The 20103-nt window shown below is 25.6% G+C and overlaps 1 protein-coding gene across 2 annotated transcripts in view; it reads left to right on the top strand.

Moving 5' to 3' along the window:
• The window catches only part of LOC122505068 (protein kibra), a 64671-nt gene extending 45382 nt beyond the window's left edge, over window positions 1–19289 (top strand). For both annotated transcript variants that reach the window (XM_043616489.1, XM_043616493.1), the window contains 9 exons: window positions 4731–4839; window positions 9045–9204; window positions 9291–10778; window positions 13184–13270; window positions 13632–13821; window positions 14176–14658; window positions 14772–14990; window positions 16749–17227; window positions 17421–19289. In XM_043616489.1, coding sequence (XP_043472424.1) covers window positions 4731–4839; window positions 9045–9204; window positions 9291–10778; window positions 13184–13270; window positions 13632–13821; window positions 14176–14658; window positions 14772–14990; window positions 16749–17227; window positions 17421–17853 — 3648 coding nt within the window. In that variant the 3' untranslated portion in view covers window positions 17854–19289. The remainder of the gene's footprint in view (window positions 1–4730; window positions 4840–9044; window positions 9205–9290; window positions 10779–13183; window positions 13271–13631; window positions 13822–14175; window positions 14659–14771; window positions 14991–16748; window positions 17228–17420) is intronic.
• The last annotated feature ends 814 nt before the right edge of the window (window positions 19290–20103 follow it).

The raw sequence follows: 20103 nt of genomic DNA, 5'->3' as shown, positions 1-20103 counted from the left end.
TGCTCTTTTAAAAATTGGCAACTGCTAGCACTAGTTACGAACGATATTTTTCATAACAAGGTGCAAAAAAGTGCCCTTTTTTGCACCGCGTTATGAAAAATTAATTATTTTTTTTAAATTATACAAAAATTCTTTTAAAAAATTGAATTAACTTTTAAAATATTTTTAAAAAAAACTAATTCGGGACCGTTTATAAATTGTCAGGCGTTAGAGGAAAATTTGTGACCTAAGGGAGGTGGAAAATAGTGCAAAATTCAATTATCTTCGAACAAAGTAAATTAAATTTTTTTAAAAATTTACTTTTTTAAACTTATTAAAATACTTATGATTTCGGAGAAATTATGTTAAAAATTTTTGATTAAAATTCTTCAAAAATTCAATTATTTTTCAAAAATTTTACCAAATTTTAATTGTTTGTAAATTTTTCAATTGTCTATAATTGAAAAACTATTATCTTTCAAAAATTATTTTAAAATATTTTTAAAAAATTAATTTTTAAAATTTCTTTATTGTAATTTTTTGAAAATATTACACCTTTAGTAATTTTAAAAGTAAACATTGGTCAGTTACAATTATTATAAAAAAATAAATAATTGAATTCTCGAAGAACTTTAGAAAAATTAATAATAATTGACTTAGAGATGAAGTTTAGTTAAAAATTGAAGAAAATAATTGAATTTTGAAAGTAATTTTAAGAAATTATTAAATTTCATAGGGTCCGAAATTGAAATATTTAAAAATTGTATATCCCGTGGAAAAACAAATAAGTAGTATTTAAATATTTATTTAACAAAATTATTCAAGTTTAGAGTAATTGAATTTAGAAATCAGTGAAAGGTGAAAATTAGGGAAATACTACATAGAATTTTTGTGAAAACACTGAATAAAAATAAATTAGTTTTTCGACTTTTTTTTATTTTTAATTGACTAAAGATACTTTTTTAAGCTTTCAAGTCGGTCCGATGTTATTAATTTACGAAAAATTATTTTACGGAGTCACAAAACCATGAATTTGAAACGAAATTAGGGAGAAAAAAAGATTAATTTATGTTTAAATCGAAGTCTCAATTTAATAAACCAAAAATTCTTTACTTTCATTTGAGGGGAATATTTAGATTATTAAAATAAAAAATATTTCTTTAACAACTCTGTTCTTTGAAACTTATTTATTATAATACCTTAAAAATAAAATACAAAATTTAAAAAGTTGATCATACTTTTAATAACATAAATAAGGTTCGTCTCAAAGAGAAATCTGAAGGTCGGTCCAATAGGTCGGTTTTACTATTTCGTATTTTGAAATCAAAGAGCAACTTCAAAATCTGACAAACAGTTGAAACAAAAGTTAGTGACATATTTTTTTGCATTTTTCATAGAGAGTGTAAGTAATTTTATTTTTACCAGTTTGAACCACATTAAAAGTTGACATTTAATTAAAATTAAAAACCTCTCTTTATAGAAAATAATAAATAAAAAAAAAAATAAAATAATACTTAATCCAAGAAATTTTAAATCTTCATATTGGTCACTTTTAATGTTTGTCATTCTATTTTTTTAATATGTATATTTTAATAATATAACTTTTTTAATTAAAACTACTAAAATAGTTGGTTTAGATCCTTGTTTTGAATGATCTTCAGAATTCTTCTCAATGCACTGAGAGAAAATAGAACCTATTTGAACTAAATGAAAACGTACAAATTTTGAAACTTTCGTTTAGTTTAATTTGAAAACTTAATCCTAATATGATAAAAAATATCTACTTTTTTTAGTTTAAAACTATTCTTTAGATAGTACATGTAATTCAAAAGTATATAAAGAATATTTTAAAGTATCTTATAATACACAACATAAACATAATATGCGTCACGTTTAATGCAAATTTTCAAAATGACAATAACCTTTGAAACTTGATAAGTTTAACTTTCTCCAGTTTCGACAGATTTTGTCTAAATAATCTAAAATCTTAGAAATTTATTGCTGTATTGAATCGTATAGATATTTTCTATTTGAATAAAGAAAACTTATTTCTAAATATATTCAAAATATAAGAATAAAAATTTTCTACAGCTATTCTCTTAAAATCATATGAGTAATGATTGTACAGAAAGCTTTAATTAAAAATAAAATTAAAATAAAGATGATTAAATTTAGTTTTATCGTTTCTAAATTATTGCCATAGAAACAAATTAATGATAGAAATAATTATATTTTAAAAAAGAATAAAATTTGTAAAAAGATAAATATTGAATACAGCTTTATTTATATTCATGATCATGATGAAAATACTGAGGATGAAATTCTAAAAAGAATGAGATTTGAAGGAAGATGATTCTACAATTTTTTAATTGAATATTGGAGAAAGAATTTTAATGATTTTCTCAATTTCTCAGCTATTTTAAAATTGAATAACATTTTTCAATGAAGGATAATATATTTTTTAATTTAATAATTTGTCTAAATTCATTAGTTAAAATATATATTCAGTAAGTAAGAACAAATAATAATTAATTTATAATAGTAGTATTCAAAAATTGAATATTAGGTAATATTAAGTAATTAAATAGTAAATTAAATTAATAATTAAGTAAGGAATAATTTTAAAGAAATAATAATTCAATGAATAATAATAATAAGACTTGTTATAAATAACATAAGAAATAATTGAATCGTGAATTTTAAATGAGGCTCCAACTCTAAAAATCGTAAAAGTCATTTTTAGTTTTTACATATAACAATAAATGATAGTGAAAATGACAGGGCTACTATAATTTTCAGTAACTATTCGCCCCGATTTAAATCAAATTTTTCATTTAAAATAGGTTTTTAAGTCAACTTTAAGTTCATAATAATTAACGTCGTTTTATCAAAAATTATTTGCTTCTTGGCCTTCAGAACAAATTTTTTGACTTCTTGCGTTAATGAAAACATTAGTAACTTCAGTTTCATAACAAAAGTTAGTCCAATGTCCTGATTTCGTATTTTATATGAAAAAGATGAATCAATAAATTGGATTTAGTAGAAGGTTAAGAATTAAATTTTAAACAATTTTTAAACAATTAAATGTTGCATTTGAATAAAAATCACAATTTTCTATCAATAGGAAACGATTTAAGCAACATAATCTAATGTTTAACAAATATTTCTTAATAACAAAAAATTGTAATTTTTATTCAAATGCAACTTTTAATTGTTTAAATTGTTGCAAATTAAATTTTTTATCCTTCTGCTTGTTTAAAGTTTTAAATTCAAAAAATAAAAATATATCTTATTAAAAATAAAGACTGTTAATTAAACAGAAAGTAGACATTTATTTTTCAAACATGTTCTGTTAAATAGTTTCTTAAGAAAAATAAAAGCAGCTTTTCTTTGTTGCTGCTATTATAAAATTAATTTTTCATTATTATTATTACTAAAAAAACCAAGTTCCAGAAAAATTTGATTTACATAAAAAAGTTGAAGTTTTTAAATTTTTTTTTAAATCATGATTATCAACAGCTGTGTTGTGTATCAAAGTTTGTCTTTTTATGATGTTTCGAGTAAAAAAATTTTTGATCGTTTCTGCTTTATCAAATCTTTGTTGAAGATATTTCAAAGTAAATTAAAAAAGAGAGCTGATCAATTTTTTTACTATACCTACAAATTATACAACAAATTGTAAAATAAAACACTAAGTTTTTCACTAAAATCGACAATTTTTTTTAAATTATATATTATCTAGATATTAAATAATATTTTTTTCTTTTTTTAATATAATATTAACTGAAAAAAAAAATTTATTTTTTTTAAATAACCGATTATTTGACTATTATCAGTATTATCAATGAAATATTTACTTGAATCAAATCAAATTTATTTATCAAATCAAATAAATTTGTTTCCATTGTATTATTACATAACATTATTATAATTATAAAATTATCATTTAAATACTTTTAAATAACTAAAAAAATTATTTCAATAAGAGCTTTTTTAAACGTTTCGAACGATATTTTTCAAAAACTTGCAATTAGCATTTTTAACATTAAGTAAATAACAATTCAATTTCTAATGCACATTTTAAATTATTTTAAGAGAAACAGTTTTAAAATTTTAATCGTTTTCATGATTTTTATGCACACAAATTTTCCGCTTTTACGAATTTTTTTCTTTTAACTGACAAAGAATTAAATAATTGAAAAATCTATAAAAATATAATTAACGGAATGGTAATGAGGCTGGGGAGGGTGGTCTAAAAAATATGAAAAATTGGTAACGTAGTTTATGGACGGGCCCTAATGTTTTTAAATTCAAAAAATCGATGTTTTGTCCTAGTTTAAACAAATAAATGAAAAATATTCATTTATCTTTGTTTTAAACATTAAATGTACTTGGAAACAAGCTTTATTTGGAATAGATGCAAATTTTCCCACATTAGCGAAATTTTTAGTTGTTTCAGTCAAAACTTTCGCTATTCTAAAGAAATTTATCGCTGTTCCATGTGAAGTTTTTTTTCTATATGTAGATTATTTAAAAAAATTATTAAAATTTCTTGAAATTTGTCTCGAGTCTAATTTTCTTTATTATTTCAAAATTAGAAGTGAATCAAATTTATTATATTATTATTATATTAAATATTATACTTTATAATAAACAATTTTACCTTAATTTTTTTTAAATATTGCTAATACAATACTTTCCTATAGTGTGAAACTTGTTTTAATAAGTTATTTTTTTTGCATTGATTTCAGGCGAAGAAGGAAATATATGATGTTAAACAGCAAAGGTTGTGTCTTGCACAGGACGAATACAATCACCTAAACAATGCCTTAACGACACTCGGTGCTTCTAGGACCAGTTGTAAGTCAAATTTTACTCAAATTAACAACTTTTTAGTCAATAAAACCGTACGTTTAAAAAAATATTACAACTTTGTCAATAAGAATCGTATATTTTTAACAAAATCTGCTTTGCTATTTACATATTGTATTTTAAAAATTAAAAATAATGAATATTCAAATGTTTTAATGAATTGGAAAAACATTACAAGAAATTAATAAATGCGCAAAGCATAATGTACATATAACACTGCGTATTTTAATTCTCCATGAAAACTAAGAAAGTTTCGTGAATTCGTTCAGTCTTTCGTAAACAGTTTAACATTAAATCGAGGACAGCTGTCACTCACTGATTATTAAAATTCTATTACTCCTTTCTAATATTTTCAATGATGTTTTCAATTTATTAAAGATTCTTTAATTCTCTTTAATTCCCTTTAAATAGTTCGTATTTACAAACTATTCATTGTTGGTTGACTTCTTTTTATTTACTTTTTGCTTCAATAATTAGTAAAAAAATACCTAATTATAAAGAAGAATTAAATAAATTACTGTGGAAATTTTTGCTATTTTGACACAACCTTCAAAAAAATTATTTTTTAATAAATTATTAGTAATAAAAATATCTATCAACAGGAAATAAAAAAAGATTATTAAAAAAGTAACTAGTAAAATTTAACTATTGTATTAAATTGAAACAAAAAGAAAGAAGAATTTAATTGAATTAAATAAAGAAGTAATTTATGATAATATAATTTATTTTATTAAGTGTCAACAATTTATTCTTAACACTTTTTGAAACATTAGAAGAAAAAAGTTAAAAATTCAATTTTTCTCACATAAAAAAGATAACATTTTTTGGTTTTGTTACTAAAATCGTTTTTTAATCTTCATCTTATGGAAATTTTATAAATGGTTCAAAGCGGTAATAATAAATAAATAAAAAATCTTCACTGAAATATTAATAAATATTTATTTTTTAATTATTATTTGTCAATATAAATATTTTACAATTCTAAACATTTCTGAATTTGTGCTGTAGACCAAAAAGCTCTAAAAAACATTTTTGAATAATATGACAACAAAAAATTTTTTAAATTTCTCTTTATTATCGGACGATAATCAAACCTTTTACTTTATTCGATTTCTACGTTGATAAATATTTTATGATTCAGCTTATCGATAAAAAGGGTGTTTAAAAAAATTTTAAAAGGTGTAAAAATTTTGAATTTCAAAAATTACTAAATTTTAACACCTTTTTTATCGATATACATAATTTCTCGTAAAATGTTATTATCAGAAGAAATTTCTAGTGTTTTTAAATGAATGGAAATTCAAAGTAAATATATAATAAGAATTTTGACTCAAAAATGCTTTTGAATTAAGACAAAGAATATTGAGTTTCCACGATTGAAAATAAGTTATTTAATTTTTAAATAAAGTCAGTGGTTAATGGTTTGCAATACGTTTAAAAATTTCCAAACTTTCTTTCATCAGACAATGTTGTTTCGCAGAATAAATTTTTGAATGCAAAAGAGTAAACAAATTGCGAAATTTACAACTTATTGTAATTCGACATTAAAAAACGTCGGAAAGAATTTAAACTCGATTTTGTTTTACAAATTAACGCGTACGGAGCTATTTTCAAGAAACAAAGTTTTCGAGAATTTCAAAATAAGGTAGCAATAAATTTTTTAATCAAAATTTGAAGATTATATTTAAAAAACTACGTTTCTTTTAAATGCTACATCGGAAAAAAATTGAATTTGAAAATTTGAAATTTGGAAATTTATTTTTCCGTTTAGATTGAATAGAAGTGAATAACCAATAAATATATATAAATATGTAGCAGAATTTTAGAAGGTTATAAATGCTTTTTGCCGTAAAGTATGTACATTCAATCCGACATTGATATTGACTCCTGGTTTCATTTCCTGCAACATTGCTATCCGTTACCGTTTGTTGACCCTATTTTCGACACTAAATTTTTAAAGCGTTTTGTCTCTTTTTTGGATAAAGATAAATCAACGAATTGTATTTATTTATTTATTATTCATTATCAATCGACAAGGAAAAACGAAAGTAAAAAATGGACTATTAAATGGCAGATCATTTTTCTATAATTTTAATCCACTGCTAAGTCAAATTACTGATTTTAGTCAATAATTAAATTAATTACAAAAATATGTACATTTATAACGCTTTTTTATTGGACAAAACTTTTGATATTCAATAACTAAAAAGAATATTATTAAAAAACATGAAGATGTTATATAATAATAAGGTAATATTGACCGAATGATAAAATCATTATTTTATATTATAAAAATATTGTTACTCTTACTTCTTCAAAATTATTTTCACCTTTTCAATTCAATTATTATTTTCTAGAATTTTTAGCTAAAATTCTTTTCTAAATCAATTATTTCTAAAAATTCACGCTGTAATGCTTTTAATATTCAATTATTATCTGAAATTTTAACTGAAATTCATTTTTGAATCAATTCTAATTACAAAATTCTACGAGATTTCAATTATTTAAATACAGTGATTAATAATTTATTGAATAATTGAATGTTTCTTAAAATTGAAGTCTCATAAAGAATTTTATCAATAAATTTTTTAATAATTAAATTCTTTCGAGGAATTCGATTAAAATTGTATTAAAAATGATTGAAAATCAGCGATGAGTTTTATTATGTATGAAAATAATGGAATTCCGGTAAAAATTTTATTATTTATGAAAATATGTAACTTAATTATTGCGAAGAAATTTACATAAAATTTGTAAATATACTTAAATTCCTATGAAATTTTTAATATTTATGAAAGTAATAAAATGTTTGCGTAGATTTTTGTTAAAATTTTTTTAAATACATAATTGAATTCTTTTGGAAAATTTTATTAAAATATTATATATTTAAAATCATTCAATTGAAGAAAATTTTTGAAAATAATTGAATTTTTGCCAAGAATTTTATTAAAATTTTTGAAAATAATTGAATTTCCAAAAAAAAATTTTTATAATTATAAAAATAATTGAAATTTTGACGAGAATGTTATTAAAATTTTTGAAAATAATTGAATTTCGGAAAAGAATTTTAGTATTTATAAAGATAATTGAAATTTTTATAAGAATTTTTTTTTTAATTAAAATTAAAAAGAATATGCTTTTTAATTTTTCTATATTATAATTAAATTTTAAGAATTAAATAGTGTTTAAATAATGAAAACTCTGTAAAATTTTAATGAAAATAATTGATTTTTTAAAGTATTTTATTAAAATTTTTGAAAAAACAGTTTTGAAAAATTTTAATTGCAAATTTTAAAAATAATTCTTAATTTTCAAAAGTTGTTATAAAAAATCGAAATGAAAATTAATAGTTTTGAAAAAAGTTTTTATTAAGAAATTATTTCAGAATGTTGTTATTATAATTTTTTAAATTCATTTTTGCACCAACTGTGACGTCATAATGATCAAAAGTTCAATATTATTGTCAAAAATTTTTACTCAGTTTTAATTATTTGGAAATTTTTTCAATTATTTGTAATAAAAAAATGTATTACCATTAAAAAGTTATGTAAAAATATTTTTTAAAAATTAATTTTAAGAATTTGTTTAGTACAATTTTTTTAAATTCAATTATTTTCTACATTTACGGTTTTATATTTTCAATAATTCACCTTAATACTTCACTTTAAAGAGAAATTATGAGGCTTTGCAATTGCAATTATTATAAAAAATTGAATTTTTGTACTCAAATAATTGAATTCTCGAAAAACTTTTGGAAAATTATTAAAAGTAATTGATTCAGAGAAGAAGTTTAGATAAAAGTTGTTGTAAATAATAACTGAAATTTGGAAAAATTGCAGTTTTAATTGTTAAAAATAGTTAATTAATTTTAAGAATTTTTGAAGTTGAAATTTTTTAAATTATTGAAATTCCCGTGGAAAAATAAATAACAAGTATTTAAATTTGTTTATTTAACAAAAGTATTTTTTAGAACTAATTTTTATATAGTTTCATAATTCTTAAAATTAATTTTTATATAGTTTCATAATTCTTAAAATTCATTGTTGAATAATTGAATTTAGAAAGCAGTGAAAAGTTCAGAAAATTATTGTGACAATACTAAATGAAATGAGCGACTTTTTCAACTTGCCTGATATTTACATTTTAGATTTTGGTTTTTGAACGCGGAAAAAATAATTGTTTGTTTTGATTAGTGTGTTCTAGTTCAAGTTCATTGAGCACCAAATATGATCCAGATCTACTTAAATCTGACGTGGCGCTCGCCAGGAGTCGAGTTTCACGATTGAAAAGAGAATTGGAGCAAATTCGCGCGGAGATGAATTGCACTCAACGGGGAGTGGACACTCTGGCAAGGTATGGAATTTCTCTGCATGTCAAATAATTATGTCGAACACTTTCTACATTAATGGACGAAATTAAACACATTATTCCTTTTTCAGTGTGGAACAAAAGCTAAATACTCATAATGGTGGTTGTTACAATATTACGGAAGCGCAGGCAATTATGTCCGAATTGAGGAACATCCAAAAGTCCCTGATATCCGGGGAGAAGGAGAAGGCCGAACTGATGCAGTCGCTGGCGCAATTGAAGGACGAATTGACGAGGCTGCAGCTGTGTGAGGGCAGTCCCGACGCCAGCACGCTGAGTCTGCCGCAGGAGAAGCTGAGCACTGCCTCGCAGACGGACCTGTCGGGCGAAATCGTGCCCATCGGCACGAGACTCGCCGAGATGGCGCGCATGCGGCTGCAGTACGACGAGGCGCGCAAGCGGATCCAGCACATCCAGCAGCAGCTGGCCGACCTGGAGGAGAAGGTCACTCCGGGCCAGACGGAGAGCGACAAGGACAAGCTGCTCTTGTTCCAGGAGAAGGAGCAACTGCTTCGGGAGCTGAGAAGTATTACCTCCCGATCGAGGAGTCAGCAGGATATGAAGAAGATCCAGACGGAGATCAAGCGCCTGGAGCAGGACCTGAACAACGCTCTCGAGTTGTCGAACAAGACGATCACGGACCGCGTGCGACTCCACGAGGAGAAGAATCTGCTGCTGCAGCAGCTGAGGGACGCGCTGCGCTCCATGACGATGCTGGAGGGCCAGCTGAAGACGCTGAGCGCGAGCACGCTGTCGGTGAGCAGCAGCTCGAGCCTGGGCAGCCTCAGCACCACCAGCAGCAAGGGCTCGCTCAGCTCCGGCCTCAGCTTCACCGACATCTACGGCGGGCCGCAGTGTCTGGGCTCCGTGCCGCAGGAGCGACCGGTCGACATGGTGGACCTGCACCGGCGCGTGGAGCGACTCCTCAAGGGGTCGGAGCAGAATCTCAGCACCCCGTCGCCGGGCAGGTCGCAGCCGAGCCTCTCGCCCAGGTCTAGTCTCTCGAGCGTCAGTCCGCCCGTGTCTCCGCTCTACGAGAACGCGCCGGTCGGGCCGCCGCCGGCCTACGAGCAGATCGAGCTGCAGCGCAAGCAGCAGCAGCGGCTCATCGGCTTCTCCCCCACGACGCAGCAGTTCGACCGGAACCAGCTGGAGGACAAGCTCGCGGAGCTGCGCATGAGTCAGCAGAGCATTCAGGAGCAGCTCTCGCTCAACTCGGCGAATGCGGAGCACCTCAAGGTCAGCACGCAGCCCTACATGGAGATGCAGTCGGGCAACATGTCGCAAGGAAGCGGCCTGGGAAGGCCGGCGCTGACCCAGGATCCCCCGCTGTCGCCGATCAGCGAGACGCCGCCGCCCATTGGCATCAGGTCCAGGGCCAGTAGTTCTGGCACGAATACGAGGTCCGTCTCTGCAGCAGTTTCCGACGAAAGCGTTGCCGGAGATTCTGGTGTATTCGAGGCCTCCAATCGCAGGAGAATGTCAGGATTGCTCGGCGTTGATGCCCTGAGTCTTGGCGATACTAATCTAGAAACTGCTCAAGTGCAAATTAAACTTAGGTAAATAGTTATTCATTCCTATTCGATCACTCCAAAAATTACTAAATACTGACAAAAATATTCTATTACATTTATTTAAGAATTTTTTTAATTGTAAAATTATTCGAAAAAATCAATAACTTTTTTTTTAATAAATATTTAACCAATATTATTTTTCCATAGAAATTAAGAATTTCAAAAATTTCAAATTCAAATCTTTTTAAATTCAATAACTTATAAGAATATTTTTATAAAACATGACCGAGTGATAAAAATAAGAATATTGTTACTATAACTTTTTAAAAATTATTTTCACCATTTCAATTCAATTATAATTTTCTACAAGTTTTAACTAAAATTCTTCTTTAAATCAATTATTTTTAATTTTAATAACATTTTTAAGAATAATTACATTTTTCGAGAAATTCGATTAAAAAAGTAATAAAAATAATTGAAATTCTATGATAAATTTTATTATTTATTTAATTGAATTCCTGTGAAATTTTTATTATTTACGAAAATAATTAAATGTTTGTATTCATCTACTGTCTAAAATTTAAACTAAAATTCATTTTTAAATCAGCTTTTATTAAAAAATTCTACGAGAATTCAAATATTCAAATACAAAAATAAATAATTTCCAAGTATTTATAAAAATAAAAGATGAACAAATAAAAATTGTAAAAATACAAATTTAATTATTTCGAGGAGAATTTAAGTTTTTACGGGGAATTTAATTAATATTGTATTGAAATTGAAAGTAATTGAATTTTCTACTAAAAAATTTATCTCAATTTTTAAAAATTGTCTATCAACAAATTTTGTTAAACTGTTTAAAAATAATTAAATTTCATCAAGAAGCTTTAATCAAATTGTATTGAAAAGTAATTAAATTTTTCCGAAGAATTTTATAATTAATGAGAATAATTAAATTCTTGCAAAGAATTTCATTAAATTTAATCATTGAAATGAAGAAAATTTTTGAAAATAATTGTAATTTTTCCAAGAATTTTACTAAAATGTTTGAAAATAATTGAATTTTAGAGAAGAGTTTTATTCGATTATTCAGAAATTCTTTAATTAAATGTAAATTAATAAATAAAAAATTAAAATAATTTTTAAAAAAATTCAATTAGACTTTTAAAAAAAAATTATTCTACAGAATTATTTGTTAAAAGTATGAAAAATTCAGATTTTCAAAGATTTTTATTTCAATTATTTCTTAAAATTCACATTATATCTAATATTTTTAATTCTCAATTTTTAGTTAAACTTTTAACTGAAATTCATTTTTAAATCAATTTTTATTCGAAAATTTTACGAAAATTCAATTATTTAAATACAAAAATAAATAATTTATTAAAAATGATTGAATGTTTCTTAAATTGTATTAAAAATAATTGAAATTTTGTTATGAGTTATATTATTTAAGAAAATAATTGAATTCCTAAAAAGAATTCTTGTGAAGAAGTTTATGAAAAATTCGTAAATAAATAGATTTTTTGGAAAATTTTATTAAATTAGTAGATATGGAAGACTATTGAATCGAGGAACATTTTAGAAAATAATTGATATATATTTTGAAAAGAATTTTTTTTTTAAATTTTCATAAATAATTGGATTTTTGAGAAGAATTTTATTAATTTTTTAAAGATAATTGAAATTCTGACTGGGTTTTCAAAAATTTTTTGAACATAATTGAATTTCTTCGAAGAAATTTGTAACTTTTGAAAATAATTGTATTTTTGCAATAATTTGTAACTTTCTCCATATTTCAATTTTTGTTTAGTGTTTTTAACTAAAATTCTTTCTTAAATCAATTATTTTTTATAATTAATTAAATATACAGCTGGTAATTATTCAAAAAACTGTTTCGTTCATGAACGTTGTGGATTTTAATTTCGTCTGGCAACCGAAAACTATTTCAAAGAAAAATGAGTACATATTGTGATCCCTGAGATTAAAGGAATTCATACGGAATTGTAGATTAAAACTGGTTGAATTATGAAATTATAAGTTACGCAATTCACGAGATTCAGACTTGAGAAATATTTTGCTTTAAAACACAGTTGCAAATATAATGTCATGACAATATCTTAATTCAAACATTTTTTCGCTTTTTTTACATGCAGAGAAATATGTTTTGTTTAAATCATTTATTTGAGTTAAATAAAAGTATATTTGTCTAAAAGTCTTCTAAATTACTTGTTTTTATTTTTTATCTATTTTATTTAGCACCAATGGAATTATTATTTGAAGCAAGTAAAATTTAATTTGAATCAAATGAAATTTATTTGAAACAAACAAATATTTAGTAGATTCTGGGTCAAATATAACTTTTTTCTGTGTGTTACGTATATTTTTTTTAATAAAATAAAAATGTCTGAGTATTCAACATTAATAAGTTTAAATTTTAATTTTTCTAGGTATTCCGTTAGTGATGGTCTTCTTCACATTGGTATCGAGCGTGCAAGAAATTTAGCAGCTCTATTCATCCCTGAAAATTCACAAGTGTAAGTATTAAATAATCTTTAAATAATAAAAAATTACTATTTTGCTAGCTTATGTACTTATAAATTGAAAATACTATAATTTTTTGAACTATCTCTCAATTCTTATAATACAAGAATTAATTTGCGCCAATAACGAGAAAATAAAATTTATCCTCTAGTTTGGGGAAATGAAGATTTTCAGGGAAATAATTGTTATTTGTTTAATGCAATGGGATTATTATTTTATGGTAGCAAATAGTTTCTACTGGGGGTTATCTTTCTTGCATAATAGTCTATTGAGCATTGTTGATTTGTTTAGCATCTAAATATTGAGTTTAATTTGTTTTAACAAATTTTGAAATTGTTTTGTTTGTTAATTTAGATATATCAAAGCAGCGTTACTTCCGATGCAGTCGTCTTTGAATCACATGTGCTATACGAAACCGGTTAGTGATTTGCGAAAGCCGACTTTCGGAGAAACGTTCCCTATCTCTGTACCGCTAAATAAACTCTACACGAAAACATTGCAAGTTAATGTTTGGTGCACTGGAGGAGAATCAGATGAGTGTTTGGTATGTCATTTTTCATGTTCAACTGTTGTTGTTCACTCTTATTTATTTAAAAATAGAAGTTATTGATGTTTTCGAATAATTTTCTAATTAAAGAAATTCGCAAATAAATGCAATAGAACATTTTTTTTGAGATCTAATAATTTTTAGAGTGTATCAGAATATTCTTTAGTGTCAGGGAAAAAGTTTAAATTTTGTCCAGAAATTAGGGAAAAACATAATTAAATTTTTGTGGCAACCGTGATAAAGTTAGTGGCGAGAATTGAGTCAACACCACAGTGTGAATATTTTATTTTTGTGTCAGGTTTGTGAAGGAAGAAAGAAACTTTTTTTAATGAAAGCAACTTTTGATTACAGGGATCAGCTCAAGTCTCCCTAGCTGATTTCAGTCCCGATATGCTCAGTGTGAAGTGGTACAACATACTCTCATTCCACTTTATGCAACCTTCTACCGCAGATTGCATGAATGTCAGTACCAGCAGTAGCGTCTTTCCCGGCTTCAAGCAGGGGAAGCACGACAAGCAGGAATCTGATTTGTCCATGTACCGTGGAATGCAATCGCAGAACACAAAAGAAGAAAGCAGCGACGAAAGCACTATTATCAGTTCTCAGACTTCGACTCTGACGAGGAACCAAGGCTGCAATGAATTGCAGACTGCAGTTTCTCTGAAACTGGAGGAGTTGACCAACTGCCTGAAAACTCAGGACGAGGAAGACGAGGTTGAGAATAGTGACGAGGGTAGTAGCAGTAGTGAAAGTGGGAGCGAGAACAGCGACGAGGAGGGAATCATGGTCGAATTTATGGAAGAGAACGTGCTTGAAGATGTGCTCGAACATGAGGTAACTTTCCTTTTTTGTGTCACAATTTTTTTAGTCAAATTGAAAATAAGGTCGAAATTAAAATTTTTGACTGAAAAATCACTATTTTATTTAAATTGTGTCTGGAATTTCAGGAGGAGAATGAGGAACATCTCGATGAATTTAATCAGACCCTGGACAAGGAAACTAATACGGAATGTATTTTCATTCCGGAACAGGGGAAACAGAGGAAACTTTCAGCTGCTGGGGTAGTGCCCGGTGTTATTCACGGAGATAAAAATTCTATCGTCATCAAGAGGAGTCAAACTTTTTCCCCTAGCGCAGCAGTGAACAGAAATCATTACATTTGTCGAGTAAGTGCAATAATTAGTCCCTTTTTTTCACTCGCGAGAATATTGAGATTTAATTATTGAATTTTATTAAAAATTTTAGAAAATAATTAAATACTTTTCAGAATTTTATTATAATTTTCTAAAATAATTTAATCCATTCAAGGAATTTCATTAAAATTTAGAAAGTAATTGAATTCTTTCGAAGAATAGATATCATTAAAGGTTTTAATATAATTTTTTGCAAGAATTCAATTATTTTCATAAATAATAACATTCTTCGGGAAGAATTTAATTATTTTTATAAACAATAAAATTTTTTGCAAAAAATCAATTATTTTCTAAAATTTTAATAAATCCATTTAACCAATTCAATTATTTTTTTAAATAGTCTTGGCAAACATTCAATTATTTTCAAAAAAATTTTACTAACGAATTAAATTTATTTCTTAATTCGTTATAAAAGTTTCAAAAGAATTCAATTACTTTTAAAAATAGTATTGCAAAAATTCAACTATTTTTAATACAATTTTCATAAAATTTCAGGAAGGAATTTAATTTAAAAAAAAATTTTAATATTTTTCGAAAAAAATTCAATTATTTTCTAAAATTTTAATAAATCCTTCGAAACAGTTGAATTTTTTTTTAATATTTCGAAAAAATCAAATATTCAATTATAATAATTATTAACAGACACGATTATTTTAAAAATTGGAAAAAAATTCTTTGTTTAATTAAATTATTTTGAAGAATTTCTATAAGTCTTTTTAAACTAATATAGTTTTTTGAATAATTTTAATTGAAAATATTGAAAATAATTAATTTTAACAAAAAATTTTTTGAAGTAACCGTTTCTATTAATAAATTAAAATTAAACATTTGATTATTGAAGTTTATTGAAATTTTATTGAATATAATTGAATTCCTGAGAAGAATTTTATTATTTATAAAAATAATTGAATTTTTTCGAAAAATATTATTAAATATTAAAAAAAACATTTCTTTCATGAAATTTTAATAACATTGCATTAAAAATAATTTATTTTTTGCAAAAAAAAAATGTACTATTTTTAAAACTAATCGAATTCTTTTGAAGAATTTATTAAAATTTTAGAAAATAATTTAATACTGTCAACAAATTTTGTTAAACTTTTTAAAAATAATTCATCAATAATTTTATAATTTATGAAAATAATTGAATTTTGCGGAAAATTTGATTAAATTTTTTTAAATTACCAATTGAATTCTTTTGGAAAATTTTATTAAAATAGTAGAGATACTGAAAATAATTCTTTAAATAATTTTTGAAATAAATTAAATTTTTACGAAGAAATAACATTTTTTTTGAAAATAATTGAATTGTTACGAAGAATTTCATTAAAATCTTTTATAATAATTGAATTCTTTCAAGAAATTGAACTAAAAATGTATTAAAAATAATTATTAAATATTATCAATCCAATTATATCAAGATTGTTTAGAATAATTTAATTTTTGCAAAGAATTTTATTATTTATAAAAATAATTGAATTTTTGCAAAAATTTTACTATTATTTTTGAAAATAATTTAATTCTTGCTAAGAATTGTATTAAAATTTTTGAAAATATAAACAATAATAATTAATTGTGTACTTAATAAGTGAATTTTGTAAATTTTATTTGTTTGCTTTGTAAAATAAATTTTGATTATGAAATAATTGAAAAATTCAAATTTGAAAATAAAAAAATTTGTAATTTACATAATAGTAATAATAATAAATTTTTTGAATAAATTATTTTCAGCTGAATCGTAGTGACAGTGACAGCAGTATGCCACTGTACAGGAGAGGCGGTCCCTTCCAACGAAATTCCGTCGAACGAAGATCGTTACGATGGCGTCGATCCACGTCTGCCTTTAGTTGTAAGTCTGCATCGAAAAAGTCAACTCATTTACCTCCGGCTGTGAGAACATCGTTGGATCTTGAACTCGATCTTCAAGCGCAGAATGCAAGATTGAACAATCTTCAGGACGAACTCAATAGACTTAGGAGCATAAAACAGAGATTGGAGCAGGCTCGCGAGAAAGGAGACACCGACCTGGTCTCCTGGCTACTGGAGGATCAAAAATTTCAAATGCTAATGGAACAAGCTGAGAGTGGACGGAATGGTAAAAATGCCGAGGAGAGGAAGGTTGAGAAAATGTTTAAAAAGACTTCAAAAGAAATTTACAAATTGAGGAAAACAAAAGCTGGAAATGGAAAACCTGACATAATATCTTTCAAGTATGTATTCAATTAACTTTTTTCTTTTACTGCTAATCGGAGATGTTAAAAATCATGATTAAAAAAAAATGAAATAATAAAAAATACATGTCTTTGATTTATATTCTGATTTAAATCATGATTTAAATTATAGCAGTCCTGCTGCTAATTTATAGAGAAAACTTGAACTAAATTTCTAAATTTTTCTTTTCAGAGAAAAGATGGCATTTTTCACTCGCGTGAACCTAAAAGTACCTGTATTTTCTCCTGACGATATTCCGAATGAAAGTATTGCAGTGTTTCCAACTCTACCGGCGATAACACACAGAAGACACGCATCCGAACCAATAAGTAATCAATCATCAATCGTAGGCATAGGAAAAGTTGACATTCAATGTAGTACGCAAAATTGTTTATCGTCAAATAATCCAAAAACAATTAGCACAGTTACAACATCGACGACGAAAAACATTAGTATTATAGCGATTGCAAAAGACAAAGCATGTACACCGGTTCCGGAGTCGGAGAGCGATCCAGATCCAAGCGACAAGAATCCCGAGAATCCCGAGAATTCCGAAGAATTGTCAGGCGACGAGCCTAAGCGTTACGAATATGTTGTCGACAGAGTTCTAGGCGTCGAGGTTTGAAAAGTAAAAGTTCCAAGACTAGTCTTCTAACGATATTTGAGATTTAGACAATGTTTTTACTGGCGATTATTTCGAATATAAGTAGAATGTAATAACGATAGCTCAGGGGTAAAGTGGGATGCTGCTTACAGTTTAAAAAGTGTGGTGCTACTGATTTAACAAAAAGTTTATACGCATATAATCTTTTTTTTTAAACAATGGCAAAATGTACTTTCAAAAGCATTAATTTATAAATTTTATAAATTTCAAATTAGGTGCCATGCAAGTAAGTCTTAAAGGCAATCAAAATTTTCACTCAACAAAGTATGCATGAAAAAAGTAAATCTTGTATTCGGTGTCGATGGTTCAAAAGGTGAAAGAGCTTAAGCTTCAAAATGTTTTTTTTAAGTTTGTACAAAAGCATGAATACATATTAATATATAAGTATGATTCGAAAATGAACTTGTAGATAATGTATGTGTCTGTTAAATGAGCGCCTGCTTAAATAATTATTTAATAAGGAACAATCGTATTCGTATTTTTAAACGCGTTCTCTGTAACAACTCATTTGATAATAATTATTACAGGAGGAATATTAATGAAATTTGTAAAATAGATTTGTTGTGTACAGAATAGGATACTTATAGAAAGCACACTATTTTCAGTTAGCTAAATATTTAATAAAATTCATTGAAATTGTAGTTTTAATTTTCATATACGTATCAAAATTTAAGCATATTTTTTATACTTTTACTTCGTGAGGTGAGGGTCAATGAGAGCAGCTGGTCTGCAGAATCTCCCTCGCTGAAAACTGAATTAATATTTTCAACAATCAATTTCTAACAATCAATTTCTATGCAACAATGACTTTTTACTAAATAATAATAATAATATTATATTAATAATGATAATAATAATAATAATAATGTAAATAAATTATTTAAATATATTCGCGACTACGTGCCTTTAAATTAAAAGAAAATGATTGTTCATACTGTAAAGTGGAAAAAATTGAAAGCAACTAGAAAGCAAATTAGGGATTTATTATTTATAATCGATAATCGATAAACGATAAATAAAATACCATTCTGTATATGGAGAATACGTCCACTAACGCTGTTGTAGATTAACAGTAGCATTTTTCCCATTACGATAGTAATCATAAAAGTTTTTATTTCCTTAAATGTAATATTAAATGTCTACTCATTACGAACTACGAACAATAATCACTGATTAAATATGTAAAAGGAAATTATTGCAGCGCAGCATTAAAAAAAGTGCCTTAAAAATGTGACTTCCAAAGGATGTATTATATGTAGATATGAAGTAAATTTAATTAATAAACCCTAGAATTGCATACATTTTTTCAAATACAACATGGCCTTCATTGCTCGCGATATGTTGTCATCGCCCTTCGCATTCTGTATAAATAATAAACATTAATGACTGTCTTTTAATATAACTATTTATTTACTTTTATACAATGTCACATTCATATTCAAAATAGATTAAAGTGTAAGAATACCTGGTGTTTTTTTAAAGATAAAAAAAATTATTTTTTTAAAAATTATCATGCGCAGAGCTTTGTAAATTTTTAAAAGTTATAGAATTAATTACAAGTTAAATACTTAAATATAGAAAAAGTTTTATTTTATTTTATTTAACAGCATTGTACCTAGAACTTATTAAATTCTGTATTCATTTATCAGTGCTGACAATGATTTTTTTTTAAATAACTTAATTCTTGCAAATAACAACCATAAAATTATTACATATAAATTACTAAATGAATAATTTTACTTAAATATTTCAAAATTAATTCAATTTTAAATGCATTTACAATTTTCATAAGATTTCAAATTGAAATTTTTGAAAATTTCAATTTTTAATTAATTAAATTAGAAATTTTAAAAAAATGTTGATAATTCAAATTTCTCTGAAATTATAGTTCAATTTTTAATATTTAATTAATAATTAAAAATAATGGACTTATAGAAGAATTCTTGTTGAAGACACTAAAAAAAATTGAATTTTGAAGAAGTTTAAAATGATTGCAGAAATTCAATAACTATTTTCAAAAGTAATATAATTCTTCGGAAAAAATCAATTATTTAAAAAAAATTTTATAAAATACTTGTCAAGTATTCAATTAGTTTTATAAATAGTAAAATTCTTCGCAAGAATTCAATTATTTTTATAAATAATAAAATTCATTTTAGGAATTTAATTTTATCTTTATATTAAAATTCTTCGCAAAAATTCAATTTTTAA

Source organism: Leptopilina heterotoma, unplaced genomic scaffold (genome assembly GCF_015476425.1).
Source record: "Leptopilina heterotoma isolate Lh14 unplaced genomic scaffold, ASM1547642v1 Lhet_113, whole genome shotgun sequence".
In the NCBI taxonomy this organism is placed as follows: domain Eukaryota; kingdom Metazoa; phylum Arthropoda; class Insecta; order Hymenoptera; family Figitidae; genus Leptopilina; species Leptopilina heterotoma.
The sequence above is the reverse complement of the archived record's forward strand: the minus strand, read 5'-3'. Positions and strand labels throughout refer to the sequence as shown.